A 15,416-nucleotide genomic window follows, 5' to 3' on the forward strand; every position below is an offset into this window, starting at 1 on the left:
GCAGAGGCTGGTTTACGCGTGCTCCCAGGGCCGCCCGTGGGCACAGCTAGCTGGCCCGGCACTGCCGATAAACCAAAACCATTTGAAACCCGCTCCGGTGGAGGAGCCGCCCGGCTGGCGGGCAGCGCCCAGCCCGAGGCTGATCCCATCTCCACGCTTTGTCTCTAGGCTGCCCGTAGGCTTGAAAGTGCCGCGATCACCACACGCTTTGTCCCCGAGGATGCCGTGCGAGGCTCCCGGGAAGCAGCGGGGAGGTGGGCGCGGGAAGACCCCTCGGGTGCCCGGGGCCAGGGAGGGAGGGAGGCAGGCGGCAGAAGTCCCCACCACAGGCCGGGTCTGCCCCGCACCACCAGGCCCCGACACTCCACTTGGGGCTCCAGGAGGGCGCTCCGGCCCGGGCGGGGAGGCGGCGGTAGCTTCCCGGTCTCTAGTTAAGGGCTCGGGGGAGCGGTGGGGGTCCGGAGCGGGATCCCCGGGTTGTTGCCATGGCGATTAGCGCCCCGGGCCTCGCCTTGCGGGCGCTCTGTCCCCCCGCCCCAACTCTATAGGCCCGGAGCCGTGCGGCGCTCTGGCAAAGCACCGCCCATAGAGGCGCCCGCGGCGCCTTGTGGGAAGCAGAGGGAAATATGGCGGATGGTGAGGAACCGTAAGTGCCCTGTATGTGTGTGCTCGGCCGCCCCTTCTCCCGCTTCCCGGGGACGGGTGGGCCCCGGGGTCCCCTCTCCCTCCTCCCCGGTCTCTGTAGCGCGATACTGACCCTTCTTTTATTCTCTCTCTTTTAGGGAGAAGAAAAGAAGGAGGCTAGAGGAGCTGCTGGCGGATGGGTTAGTGCGGGGCTGCGGGCGAGCGGGCTCCCGGCCCGGGGCAGGGGCAGGCAGCGCTTGCTGAGGGGCGGCTGGTAGGTGAGGGCGAGCCGCAGCCCCGCAGGAGAGGTGTGGGCTGGGAGGAGGCTGCGGGTTAGCTCAGGGCTGCGGAGCCCGCTGGAGAGGCGCTGGTAGGGGCGACCGACCGTGCGTGAGCGGCCCGGGTCCCGGCAGGCGAAGAAGGGTGGGGTGGGAGGAGGGAGCCGGAGGAAAGGTGTTAGGTGGGTCAGCGTGAGAAGGGGGAACGCCAAAGGGCGCTTGAACAGCAAGGACTGGGGAAGAGGAATCTCTTGGGGAGAGGACCAAGGGGCTCACCCGGAGTGGGGATGGGAATTGCGGGCTTGGAGCTTGGCATGAGTAAAGGCTGGTGTGCTGGAGAGCTTTGTGACAGGAGTGGAAAAAGCTGCATTGCTGGTCAGGGACCTGGGGAGGGCCTCTAGGCTAGAAGCAGGTGACTAAATTTTGGCTGAGAATTAAAAATTCAGGCTACAGAACAATTGCCTCTGCTTATTAAAACCCTAAATTGTATGCATCTGTCTTAAAGGCCTTGAAAACTAATGCTCAGAAATCTTTAACCTCATCTGCTTCCATCCCCTAACTATTCCCTTCTGCTTGTGTCCCTCATTCCAAAGATCACAGAGCAGACCTGCCCGCCTGAGCGGCGGAGTCGCAGGCAGCGCATGTGTGTGTTGGGGTGAGGGTCACAAAAATCCTTGGGCATGTCGAATTGGGGGGGGGGGGTTGTGTGCATGCCAAGTACCTCAAAAGAATGGAGCTCTGTAGATGTGGAGCTGGTAGGGAAAAGTCTGGGCCTAAAACAATGTACAGACTGTGGTGCTCTGATATTTTAAACAAGATTTAAAATTAGCTAATTTGATGAAATGAATAAGGATTTTGTTAAAAATCTAATAATACAGATACCTGGTAATGCTGTAACAACAGGAAAATGAACACTTAAAAAAACCTATCTCTGAATATAAACATAAAATCTCAGGTTGAGTTAGTGATGTTTTTTAGATCTCCACAGTGTCCAACCCTGTAAAAACTAAACTGTGCTATAATTGCATAAGTGAAAGTAGATCTTACCATTTTATCACTTATGAAGGAAAATACACATCTAAACAGAAAAGGAGTACTGCTGCTTAATGGCTATTTATATGGACTATATAAAAGGATAAAAAAAAGTTGTTCTTAATGTCACCAAGCATAGTGTCTGCACTTGTTTCCAGAGAAGTTAAAAATTATAATATTACCCATAGAAGCAATTATTGTGATGTATATTGACCCATTTTATTTGCTTAAGTCAGTGCTTAATGCACATTCTGAAAACTGGTATACAACAGATGAGCCCGGGGTTCAGCAGTGGGAGTGTTGTATTTATTCACACGATTTCATGTTCTGTGAAACATGTTTATTTTCATGTTACTGTGAAAACGGGGGGAGGTACAAAAGTGCATGTCGGAGATCAGGAGAGCCTTATGAATTCAAATAATTTTTTTAGATCTTATTTAACTGCTAATACAGTAAGTTACCTAAAGGCAACAGTTAACTGGGAATGAATTCAGTCTGCAATTGAAGTATAGGCAAATCATGATGTATTTGTTCCTGCACTTTAATGTTTTCCCTGTTACTGAAATTCTGTTGCAAAATTGTTTCCTAGAAGTTAAAATTACTAAGGACGTACTGCGTTGTCCTTCTTCTGAATTCTGTGAGGATAAAGGCATTCACTGCCTGGATGTTTTCACTGCATTTTCCTTTTATTTTTGAGATGAGTCACCAGGTAGTAATAATAAATTCTATACATTACCCAACAACAGTTATTGGTACAAGCGTTCTTCATGTTACTTCACAGGAGGAAGCAAATAACACTCCTTATCAACGATGATCCAACCTTTCATACTCAGGATTGGCAAAGCTGTTTTATTAGAAGCTTAGTTTTGTATTCACGTAGAACTTATTCGTTGATATATATTGAGCGGAGCTCCTATTTCAAAGGGGAAGTGTTCTGTGTTAAGGAAGGGCTTGTTCTGTGTAGGCAGTGATCTTATGTTAGAAAATTCCTTCAGTGAGCTGATTTTGAACCATTCCAGTAAGTCTCTTAAGAGTTTAAATTTATAGTTACATACTACTGAAAGTGACCAGCAGAAGGGGAAAAAAAGGGTACTGGATTATTTGATGTAAAATTCTGTCTCAAAAATTTAAAAAAAGAGAACTGCAAACATTCCTTTTTTCAAGTCAGATTGTTACCACTGACAGGCTAAGGAGACCACTGAAAAATGGGGGTATTCTGAATTACATAGTGCTAATTGAGTGTGAAGAGCATTCAAGATTTGTATTTTTTAAACACTTGTTTAAACAAACTACTATGATGATTCAGAGGAGACAGTGATGGCACATGTTACTGTTATTTATTCAGTGCCTCGCAATTGCAGTTGCATATGATAATTCTAAATACAATTTATGAACTGAAAAATTCTGTCAAAAAAGGATACAAGACTTGATTGATGAAAAACATCACCCTCAATCTAAAGGGACAATCTCTTTTTCTGTCCTCTTTAAATATGAGGAAAATAAAAGCAAAAAGACTAGACCCTTTTTTCACTTCAGGTCAACTTTTACTAGTAACAGCTAAATCAGTAGGATTTGTTGAAATGCCCGCGGTTTTTCCCCTCTATGCATATTGGCATTATTGCTTTCTAGTTCCACAAATAAAACCCGCTCCTGTAAATATTCGTGCACATAACTACATGCATAAAGAACATGCAAATGCATTTGTATGAATGGCCAATACTTTAGATATTTTTAAGATATATTTAAAGAAAAAAAATATTTTAGAGGTGTGGCTTTTTCTCTATGATTTTGCAGCTGAATTTACTGTGTTCTGTGCAGAATGGCTGGTGATGGTGGGTGTGGGGACACTGGAGACTGGGAAGGTCGCTGGAACCATGTAAAGAAGTTCCTCGAGCGATCTGGACCATTCACACATCCTGATTTCGAGCCAGGCACTCAAGTGAGAAATGCTTACTTTAAATAAAAAATTTGTAGTGTGTGTTGCAAACTAATGTGAACAGTTTCATTAATTGACCACCAGCAGTGTATGAATACTAAAGCTGCATGAAAAGTTTATATTTTAATCCACTGAACATTATGATTCCGGAAGAACGTATTGTATTATTTTTATAAGCTTGTATTTCTAAAGTGTACATTGTCGACTACAAGCTTGCTGTCATCAGATATATGAATATATAGCAACATATGAATTATGCTCTGTCTTTGAGTTCCACATGAAAAATAGCAGCATTTGTCTCTTCATTTTTAAGTAATTAGATACAGAAAGGAATTTCTTGTACTTAAAGAAGGAATTAAGGTTAATTTGAGTACTTAGAGAATTGGGAAAGATGTTTAGTAGAGAAAAGCAAAAAAATGTTTTAATTATTTCTTCTGCTTTCCTTTTTTGGTACATTTTGTTTCAGAGCTTACAGTTGAATGTATTTTAGTGTTAGCTTTTTAATGTACTGTTCCATTATTTACTAGTTTGAGGTTGGGGTCTAGTAAAACAGTTCACAGAAATAATCACAGTTATATAGTTAAAAATGTCACTTCTCTTTGGCCAGGAATGTTTTCTGTCTGTTTAGATTTATTTTATTTATCAGTAAAATATTGGGAGGAAGAAAACATTATGACCTTAAACTGAATAATAATAAAGGTGGAACTTGCTTTTTTCATGGTCAAAATTAATATAAAGTGAACACTGATACCAACAAAGATCTTGCTTTTCTGTAAGTTGGGCTGTAGGAACTGCATGAACTCAACAATCTATTAAAGTCTGATATGTAATTACTCCTGCAAGCACAAGCTGTTTTATTGATCTAAGTTGTTTTATGTGAAACTTATTAGGCACTGAAAATTTATGGTAATGTGTTTGTAAGAGATATGAAGCAAAGGACAAATTATACTTTTTCGTATTTAGTGTATTAATTTTTTGTTTTATATTTTCTGCAGGCTCTTGAGTTTTTGTTAAGCACATGTAAAGTACTAGTTATTGGAGCAGGAGGATTAGGATGCGAACTCCTGAAAAACCTGGTAATTACTCAGTTTTCACCCTTTGCTCCTTAGAATCTTTTTTTTTTTTCTTTCCTTGAGGAAATTATCTCTTCTGCTTTGCTCATTTGGCATTTTAGATTGTATATAGCTACTAAATTTCTAAGTTCTAATCGAAATGTATAGAATACATGATGATACAGACAATAAACTTGAAGAATGCACTTTGTTAATAAGCTTGAAAGGTGATAGTCTGAAAGTTACATCTTATTTAGTTATCTCAAAACTTGTCATGAGGGACACCATGGTGCTGTTTATGAACTGTAGACAAAGTTTACTTGCAGCCTTAGATATGGTCTGATGTTGGTAACTTTCCCTAATTGCCAGGTCTAAGGAAGTGAAGAAAACTAAGAACAAATCATGCTCATAATACAAGGAAGTGTTGTTTGGAATACAGTGGCTAAAATGTATCTTTTCAGATGAAAAGCGATACTTTAAACTGCCATAAGTAGCTAGTACAAAGTTTAGTATTAATAGTCAAAGTTGCATTTCAGTACAGTTTATTTTACATCTTTGGATTAATTTGAAGTGAGGTTAGAATTGTTGGAATTATTTATGTTCTTTCATAGTGAAATTAGTAGAGCCAGACTTACTGTGTCTGTGGTGACCTTGATGTCTGTGGAATTTATTTGGCCTTCCTGAGTAGTGGCTCTCAGGTTTTCCAGTTTCTCAAGATCAGTAAAGGGGAGGTTGTCCACAGAGCCTGAACACTCCCTCAGAGTCACATTTGTTTTGCTGAATTCAGCCTATGTAATAGCAGCTTTATTGAGTCAGGTCAACACGCACTGTCCTGTATGGAAATGGCTAGGCAGGAATAGGTGATAGTGTAAGAACAGGGAAGGAATATTACAGTACTTCCCTGGTGTACAGATTACCAAAAGGTGTTCTGTAGTTTTCTTGATAGGGTGCTAGTTTATAACGGATTCTGTCACTACATGTTCTGAAAAGCAATTTTTAAGTGTTTAAAATGCAGTCACGGGATCATGTGCTGTTAGACATTTACCCAATAAATGTGTGTGAATTTAATTATGTTATTAATGTGGGTTTTATCCTCACAGATGCTCATATTTATCATAGCATATCACTGTTACCATCCTGTTTGAGTTTGGTCATTTAGAGTAATACTGTACTTTCCCATGCTTCTATTTAATGATAAGAATTTCTGTCCTTACAGATTTCATGGCAGATGTGTGGATTGATATAATAACTTATTATGAAATAACTTTTTTCCTTAATTTATATCAATAACTATGCATTAGTGTACTTTACTATAGAATTTATGTACTGCTATTTCAGTATTTCCACAGATTATTTCCAAGCTTGAGATGCTTGATAAATCAGTAGCCTCATTTCAAGTCAGGCATTCCAGATTCATTAACTTAGAGGTTTTACAGTTCCAGCACTCATGTATACTCTTGTTCTGGTTGTTGGTTTGTTACTGCAGTGCTTTAGCAGGATTTTACTTGAAGAGACTATGACGTCTCCAAGGCAGTTTTCTTTCTTTGGGAATTTAGTGCTGGTGAACTTAACCTCCGCCCAGAGAGCAGGGCTACTGTTTGATGGGTTTGTTGGGACATAACAAATTCAATGTGTTGATAGCTCATTGAGAGGAAGGATTTGTATGGGATAAGGGAGTTTGTAAGTCTGCTGTGTGTGCTCAGTTCCCATCTCTTCAAAAAGGTTTTAAGTTATCATGATTTATTTTTGTCATTTTCAGAAAGATAAGCTCATAAGTAAATCTAGCTTCTGTTCACATGTATTGATGTCTTTGGGACAATGAATATAAATTCTACAAAGACTCCAGTCTGTGTGTTCATGATGTTCCAGGCTTGCTCTTCTTTTCAGCAGGCTCTCCCAGTCTGCTTTGATAATATTAAACAAAAGCTGATCATTTATCAATGAAACAAAATGATTGTTCAGCACCAAGAGTATTCAGTATGACATGCAGAAATTATTGCTGCTTTTCTTATGTAAATTAATTTCTATTCTGAAAGACTTTAGTCCTGTTGTTCATTTGTTTAATCAGTTTCCCAGTACAGCATTTTCAATACTTCTTATGCATGAGATAGCTCTGCTCAGGAAATCTAAAATAAAAAGTTTGAAAGCCTTTATGTATAACAAGATTGAGTCTTAAAGGAAAAAAGGTAGGGGATGGGACTTAAATTTTTTTGGGGGTCACTTCAGAACATCACAACACATTTCCTGTCTCTAACCCCAGTGTTTTACAGCATTTATTTCCCTTCAGCCTCAATTCACATTGTTTCTTTGTGCATGACATGTTGTTATTTCATCAGATCAGACCTGCAATACAGTTTTAAGACAATTTTACTTTAAAGCTATTTGCCAAGTCTAGGTATGACCTGCATGCAAACAGAGATCAGGCAGAACTTCTGTCACAAGTTTGGCGTGTTCTTAGATAGCGAGGTGACTTTTTGTGTTTGCGTTCTGTCCAGCATTGAATGCAGTGAGGAACGCTGGCTTATTTTGAACTGTGATTTGAGGGTGGATATGCCAGACTCATTTATGCCAACTGTGAAAATGATGAATGTTCAAAACCTTAAAATTTTAGAGGAATTAAACTTTGGTTTTCTATTTGTGCCGAGCAAGGAAGTGCTTATGGTATTTCTTCAAACTCTGCATTTTTTTTCCCCCAATGAACACTTTGATTTACTCCAGTTGTGAAGGAATACTGCAACTTCCCCTTACAGATCACCCTACTGTTGGCTTCCCTGTGTTATGATTGGGTAGGCTAAAGCTATACTGTGTTCAGTAGAACATTGTCTTTGACCATTGAAATGTTACTAATTCCATCCGTCTAAATACCAGCATGAGCAACCCAGCAAAGAACGTTCTTTTAACAAAGAATGACCATATGCCTGTCTGCACAGGGAATGAAGAACAAATATGTTCGTTCCTACAAAGGTTGCTTTTTTGGCACGTGGAATGAATTTTGGAGCGCTATATGCATTTCATTTCCTATTAAATGAAGTTAACTATCTCTTTTTACAGGCACTGTCTGGGTTTAGACAGATCCATGTTATTGATATGGATACTATAGATGTTTCTAATCTTAACCGACAGTTTCTGTTTCGGTAAGTGATATTTGATCATTATTTTCTTGAATAAGATATGATTAAAGATTATTGATCTTTCACGTCACAACAGTACTCATAATTAACTAAATGTTGTGTGTGATTTCTTCTTGCTTTGAGATCTGTGGTGTCATAGCTTGACTGTGAAGAAAATTAACATACATTCCTTACCATTCAAATACAGATAATGACTAATGGAAAAGGTGACACCAAAGAATAATGCTCAAAGATTGAGATACCAATTTTTCTGGTACCCTCTTCTTCCAAGAAAAATGAAAAATTGTTGGATTTTTTTCCCCGGTGCTGATAACTGCAGTTACATGCACATATTTAGGTAACTCTGGGGCTCTCATATCTGATGCCTTACAGGGATGCCTTAATATTAACCACATCAATAAATTGTCCTACAGTAACAGTTAGTCACTTAATTCAGTATTGCAATGCATAGAGTCTAGAAAGATTGAATCTGCTAAAGTAATGCATTTGAAATTGCTTGGGTTTTTTCCCAGACCAAAGGATGTTGGGCGACCAAAAGCAGAAGTTGCAGCAGAATTCCTAAACAGCCGCATTCCCAACTGTGCTGTCGTAGCGTATCCTTTTATAGAGAAGTAGTAGCCCTGAAGGCTTCAAAAAACCTAGAAGACGTTGTAGGTGGTAAGGCTATCTAAAGTATTTTGCTGCCATCCTCTCTTTTTCATACAATAAAGAACAGATTCATTCAGCTGGTGATTGAGAATTCTTTCTCAGTGGCATTAGCATACAGGAAATACGCATGGGGAAAGAAGGCTAAGCTTTAAGGAACTATTTTGTATGTTTCCACTGAGTGTTTTTATTCAAATGCGATATTCTAATTTTCACTGAGATACTAGAATTACAGGTTTATTCACCAGTGTTTTGAGTACATACAAGTGGGACATGTTAGTTATAAACACAGAGCAGCACTGCTGATACAGGACTTTGTGATAGTGCATGTTTTGAGCTTCCAAAGTAGTTTGCCTGCTGGGCTTTCTCCAGTGTGTAGCTACTACATTGTGTCCCTTACTTGTTTTGTCAAATGCCACAGCTTCAGCTCTGGGAACTGTGAATCTTTTGATCACCTAGTTTATCAAAAAAGCATCATATAAAATTATAGTAATAAATTATATAATGTTTTGGCTTTAGGTTAGCAAATACAAAACAGTAAACTACTGTATAAATACATTCCTTTACTGGGCTTACATTCAGATATTTTAAAAAGATTCAAGACATGGATGAAAGCTTCTATCGACGTAAGTGGTATTTGTTTTTCTGCCAAACACATGCTTGTGTTTTAGGGGAACATTGCAGTTGTTGCTGCTTACTGCTTTTCCTGCTAGCTAGATTGCTAATTATTTTAGGCTTCTACAGTATACTGGAAGTGGAGGTAACAAATAGACAAAACTTAAATGCATCTGTTGTGTAGGTAATCTAGGGGAGACAGTTAAACCACAGTTGGTTCCTCTAGAAAAATTATGGACAGAATACTTTGCTTGTCTTGAGAAATGTGCATTAGTATAGACTTCAAATAACGCTTTTTTCCCCCTAGAGTTTCACATAATTGTTTGTGGGCTGGACTCTATAATTGCAAGAAGATGGATAAATGGCATGCTGGTAAAGTCTTCAATCTTTTTAAAGCTTGGTTATTGATTGAGTAGAGAAAACTAAAATTGAACAGATTTGTGTAGAATGTGTCATTAAAGTGAAATGAGGGCTGTTGAAACCCACAGCTTTCAATATCTATTTCTGTTTTCTTTTTTCTTTTTGTGAACAGGATAAAATACATGCTCTCTTACCTGCCTTTTTCTTGAGGAGTGTTAGCCAACATTTGTGCAGTGCTCTGCAGGGGTAATTTCAAAGTTAGATTACACTGTTTGTGGCCTTGTGCAGTCAGCTTTTGAAAATTGTAAGAAGGGAAGTTCCACAGCCTCTTTGGATGCTCCCATTGTGAACATTTTTTTCATCAGCCAAACAGTACTTATCATGCTGCATCTTGTAAATGTCATCTTTTGGAGCTCTGCTGCTACAAAGTAGTAGAAACCTGGTCATTGAACTAGGTAGTTTTATCATTTTGAATTTGTTTATAAAATAATGATCTTGAGTATTTACCAGTATTTTTAAAAAAAAAAAAAAAAAAGGAAACAAACAACAAACCAAGAATCAAAACGCCAAATCCTTCAAACTAACCAAGAATTTGTTCTGGTATACTAAAAGGCAATAATAGCATTTATCAGGGGGGTAAGGGGAGGAGGAGGTGGAGGGTGAAGGTAACAAATAAGTAGTGTTTTGTACACTATGTACCCTTAAAGTAAGAGTATATGCTGTATATTAAGCATTCAGTCTTGTGGTGTACCATGAAGAATAAAATTTTTAGGATTTTTTTTTTCTTCCTGCAACTTGTTTAAAAAAAAAAAAAAAGCAAAACCAACAAAACAAACAAAACCCAACAACCTCCCCACCCCCTTTTATTTGTTTAGATGTCATTTTTACATTACGAAGATGGAGTACTGGATCCAAGTTCCATCATACCTTTAATAGATGGAGGCACAGAAGGTTTTAAAGGAAATGTTCGCGTGATTATTCCTGGCATGACAGCATGTGTTGAATGCACACTTGGGCTTTATCCACCACAGGTAATTGCAACCAGTAATATTTCCCTTTTTAGTACTTCTCTAATTTGCTTGTTTCTTTTCCTAGTACTATACATAATGTGTTACATGCTTTCTTCTGGTTTTCTTCCCTGCCCACACCAGATCAATTTTCCCATGTGTACTATTGCATCTATGCCCAGACTGCCAGAGCATTGTATTGAGTATGTCAGGATACTGCAGTGGCCAAAGGAGCAACCTTTCGGAGGTAATTAGTATGTTGCGCTGGTGCTAAACTGACATTTCTCCTTTAATTTGTTTTGAGTTAGGCACTTTTAATAGAACAATCCTACCTTTTAACCTTATGTGGCTCATTGTTGTATTGAATCTAAGCCTCTTCTGAGCTGGTGATGGATTTTGTCCTCTCAGACTTGTTCTTCATTTCCATATTTACCATGTGTTTCTCTTTCTCATACGGCACAGTGTCTTTCCTGACTCAAAATGTAACCTGTAACAGCTCGCTCAATCTGTGAAGTTAAGCCAGTTTGTATATAGAATGTGTTAGAACTTAACAATATTTGTAGAAATGATATTTTGATTATTTAAAGAGTCAAGTTTTAGTAGCTTAATGGTATGTTCATTTAAACCCAAATTAAAACAAAGGAATTTTCTTTAGACAAAAAGAACACTCCATTTCTGGAGAACTCTTAGAATTGTAACTTACCTGTAAATTCTTAACTTTGCTGTAGAAGGTGTTGCATTGGATGGAGATGACCCTGAACATATACAGTGGATTTACCAGAAGTCTTTAGAAAGAGCATCACAATTTAATATTAAAGGTGTTACATACAGACTCACCCAAGGTAAGGGAATGGCATTTCACAAAGTTTGTGGCATTTGCAGTTAGGCTGGATTGGCATTCTTTGTATTTGTTCTGACTGAGCTGGCAGCTCTGCTGAGAAAGAAGTACTTTTTTTCTTCCTTAACATCTTAAAACTGAAACAAGCAGCTTGTTTCCTATGCCAGCACAAATATTTTTATGATGAATCAGATGTTGAGGCATTTATGATGAATCAGAGGAACTTATCTGGGACAAAACTGAACATTCTTTGTGCCATTTTATTTTTAACCTGGAGCAGCTCCATAGTTTACATTACACTGTGACCACTTTTGCTGGGTCAAAGAGTAGGAACAAAAGAACGTGCTGTTGCTAAAAGAGGCAATCAACACTTTATGCCAGTTTAGACTGGTTAAGGCTATAGCATCTGTTCTTTACTACTGTGTATGCTTCTGTTCACATGCAAGTGCAGAATGCTGCCACTCATTTAATCAGCATTTTAAATGCTAATCAAATAGAAAAGAAGTGGAGAATCTCATATAGAATATGCATAATTTGTGGTAACTTCAGTCTATTTGTTGACTTGTAGTACTGAGAATGCATTTGAATTGCTGGGCTTGAAGTGCTGCACTTGAACCTCAGTGTGCGCCTTTCTATTCAAAAAGGGTAAACTGATTCCTTGTGTATTTTCCTCAGATTCCACTTAGTGTATCGCAGACAGTCTTTTTCTTTGCAGCAGTTTATACTGGCTTCTCCAGCAGTAATTTTCTAATACAGATAAATGTGAACTCCAGTTGTGAAATATAATTATGTACGTGACAGTTTTCAGTAATTATTCTGGCTAAAAGTCTTCTCTCAGTATAGTTTCTTGGAGAAGACAAAGTTGTATGTTTTGTTTTTGCAGGGGTGGTTAAACGAATTATTCCAGCAGTAGCTTCTACAAATGCAGTGATTGCAGGTAGGCTGAAAGAACTCATTTCACTTCTGCTTTACAGACTTCAGAGTTTTGTAAGGCAACAGTTTGGAATCGAGAACTTGGAGAGGATAATAGTAATTTTTAAATGGGTCTGATTTATTCTTACAGTTTCATCTCTGTTTTCCATAGAGAAACTGCATGTGACTGTAGAAATTTTATGTATGACTGTGGGAGTGAGCAAAAGCATTTGAGACTGGAAAAAAAGTAATCAGAAAACACGCTATATATGCTTAACATAGTCTCAGATTAGTGTCGAATCTATGGTGTTAATGCTTAGAACTACCAGCTGCCTTCAGATGTTTATTTTTGTCTTTACAAATTGTTATACTTGATTTATTTCTTTTTTTGTCACTTCTTCTTTGGTACAACTCTGTGTACTAATGTCTGCATGTTCTGAGGGAGAGCTAGAAAGTGAAGAAATTGGGTGGTTTTTTTTCTCGTTCCAGCTGTTTGCGCCACTGAAGTTTTCAAAATAGCCACAAGGTATTTCACTTCTTATTAATAACATACATGATTTCCAACATAATGACATGTATTAACACTAACATATTTGTCACTGTAGTGCGTACATTCCTCTTAACAACTACTTGGTGTTTAATGATGTGGATGGATTATACACATACACCTTTGAAGCTGAAAGAAAGGTTAGTGCCATTAAAGGCTTGCAGGGTTGTTGCCTAGATATTTTTATTGAACTTAAGCAGTTTGTGTGTATTTCTGAAACCCCTTACCAAATTTCTTGGCCCCTAGCATTCAATAATAATATTTCTGAAGTTTTAAAAGCAGAAAGTACAATGTTACTAGCCTGCACTCCAGAGTATTGTTTTCAGCATGTGGGATTTTTTTTTTTTAAACTTCTGTGATTTTGGGGTCTAACAGTGATTTGTGTCAGATGAAATTTGTAGTTCATAAATACTTAGCTTACAGTATTAATACTTCTACAGCTAAAACTTTTTAAAAGCCCAACAAACACACAAATAGTTTTGAGACTTTATTAGCAGCATTTTTAAAATCATATTTAACATAACTTGCATTCTTGTGCTACTTTGTTGTAGGAGAACTGTCCAGCCTGCAGTCAACTTCCCCAAAACATAGAGATTTCCCCATCAGCTAAATTACAGGAGATCTTGGATTACTTGACAAATAATGCTTCATTGTAAGTGTGCAACTATTCCGACTTGACAATTTCGGGTAGTGTAGTGTTTCAAAAAGATAATTTCTAAAATGTATTTTTACCTGATTGTTTTTTTTAAAAAAATTATTTTTTTATAGGCAAATGAAATCTCCTGCAATAACAGCAACTATGTATGGGGGAAATAAAACGCTTTATTTACAGGTAATCTGCACATATCTAATTGTCTTTAATAATCTTAATTTATTTAAATTTACTTTCCTGAATTTTAAAGGAAATTTTTTGGCTTTTTTATTTTTTTTTTTTTTTTTTCCAGACAGTAGCTTCAATTGAAGAACGAACAAGGCCAAATCTTTCCAAGACACTAAAAGGTATTGTGCAGTTGTCACGTGCAGATTTTCAAGATACTCCTCTAAGAAGAGAGTCAATCAGTTTCATCCCTCTGTGCAGCAGCTTGGTTTTATTTTGCATTGTGCAGTAGAATGCGCTTTATTATCCTTTGAGGTGCAACATACCTTTCTCAGGTTGCTCAGGGATGAGCTTTGAATTGCTTACATGTGAAGTGTGGGCAGATGCAGCTTGCAAGAAAGCAAGCTGGTAACTGATGTAAATTAAACACACTTCAGTAGTGCTATATATTTCTTGACAAGGTCTGTTAGTTTCCTGGGTGAATTAGGTGAATATTAGTTTAGCTAGTGAGCTGCTTGCAGCTTTATTACATTGTATTTATGGTTTATGGGAATGGCATTCATAACTTCTTTTTTAATTTTAAAAAAAAGACAAACCACATGCTGTACTTAAACTTTTCTTTCTGTTTCAGAATTGGGGCTTGTGGATGGCCAGGAGCTTGCAGTTGCTGATGTTACTACACCACAGACTATGCTGTTCAAGCTTCATTTTACCACTTAATTTATTCAGAAGTAAACTGGGAGAGAAATCTGTACCCACCTTGTAATATAAACATACGCTGTGGGTCTTAAAGCAACCTGAAATGTTCACGTTAGTACTAGCATTGTTGAAGGTTAGGTAATACAAATGAATCACCATATTTCAGAATTGTACGTAGAAGCCAATATTTGGTGGATTATATTTGTATAAATGCTTATTAATGTACAGAACTGATGTATAGGAATACACTTTTTCCCCCAGTTTTAGTTGTCAAAATGTTAGTGCTAATATACTTTCGGACACATGGAAATTTTAAGGTGGCCAAAAGTCTTGTTTTCAACAGACGTGTGCACACATATACGCAAAGAGAAGAGCCTTTGAAAGGAAGCACAGCGATCTGGTGTTGAATCGTACCACTCCTACGCTTGCTGAGTCACCGTAAAACCTGAAGAGGGCAGGAGGTTAAAATGAGCATTTTCCTCTTATTTGATATCGATTTGATCAATTTTATGGAAGGTGTTAAGTATGGAACAGATGACTTTGTTTACAAGCAAACACGAAAGGACAAAATCATCAACTGTACATGAAAATAGGGACACGTCTCCTCGCAGCCCCAAGCCGCCGCTGTGCACAGCATTGCAGGGTCATGTTCAACTATCATTGGTGCTGTTAAGGTATTTATTAATAAAAAACCATAAAGACACCTTAGTTTGTGGCTTATCAGTGGACATTCAGGAGCGTTTGTAGCCGCGATTAAAAAATCCAGGGCATCCCTTGGCTGCCTTAGTCAGAGACCTTTCTGTGAGCGGCGCCATGACAGCTACCGAGGCGGAAGTGGGGGCGGGGTCACCCCTCCATAACAGCTACCGAGGCGGAAGTGGAGGCGGGGCCACCCCTGCATGACAGCTACCGAGGCGGAAGGC

At 38.7% G+C, this 15,416-nt stretch overlaps 1 protein-coding gene across 6 annotated transcripts; it reads left to right on the forward strand.

Annotated features, from left to right (window-relative positions):
- Positions 1-583: 583 nt before the first annotated feature.
- Positions 584-15,201, forward strand: UBA3 (ubiquitin like modifier activating enzyme 3). 6 transcript variants are annotated; one of them, XM_054838360.1, is made up of 18 exons: positions 584-646; positions 783-824; positions 3,753-3,873; positions 4,866-4,946; positions 7,974-8,056; positions 8,566-8,646; positions 9,281-9,324; positions 9,621-9,685; positions 10,549-10,704; positions 10,825-10,927; positions 11,409-11,522; positions 12,402-12,455; positions 12,920-12,956; positions 13,036-13,117; positions 13,529-13,629; positions 13,746-13,809; positions 13,922-13,976; positions 14,426-15,201. In XM_054838360.1, exons 1-18 carry the CDS (start codon positions 627-629, stop codon positions 14,512-14,514), a joined length of 1,392 nt encoding a protein of 463 aa, XP_054694335.1. In that variant the 5' UTR covers positions 584-626; the 3' UTR covers positions 14,515-15,201. The 6 variants fall into 6 exon arrangements, with proteins under 6 accessions (XP_054694335.1, XP_054694329.1, XP_054694330.1 ...); XM_054838354.1 differs by having other exon boundaries at positions 595-646; positions 11,412-11,522; XM_054838357.1 differs by having other exon boundaries at positions 620-657.
- Positions 15,202-15,416: the final 215 nt, after the last annotated feature.

This window comes from Grus americana, chromosome 11, assembly GCF_028858705.1.
Source record: "Grus americana isolate bGruAme1 chromosome 11, bGruAme1.mat, whole genome shotgun sequence".
Classification (NCBI taxonomy): domain Eukaryota; kingdom Metazoa; phylum Chordata; class Aves; order Gruiformes; family Gruidae; genus Grus; species Grus americana.

Coding starts and splice junctions, on each gene's coding strand:
- UBA3 (XM_054838360.1), top strand. CDS start 627: ATGGCGGATGGTGAGGAACC. Junction 13,630..13,745: donor TTGACAAATAATGCTTCATT/GTAAGTGTGCAA, acceptor ATTTTTTTATAG/GCAAATGAAATCTCCTGCAA. Junction 13,977..14,425: donor TCTTTCCAAGACACTAAAAG/GTATTGTGCAGT, acceptor TTTCTGTTTCAG/AATTGGGGCTTGTGGATGGC.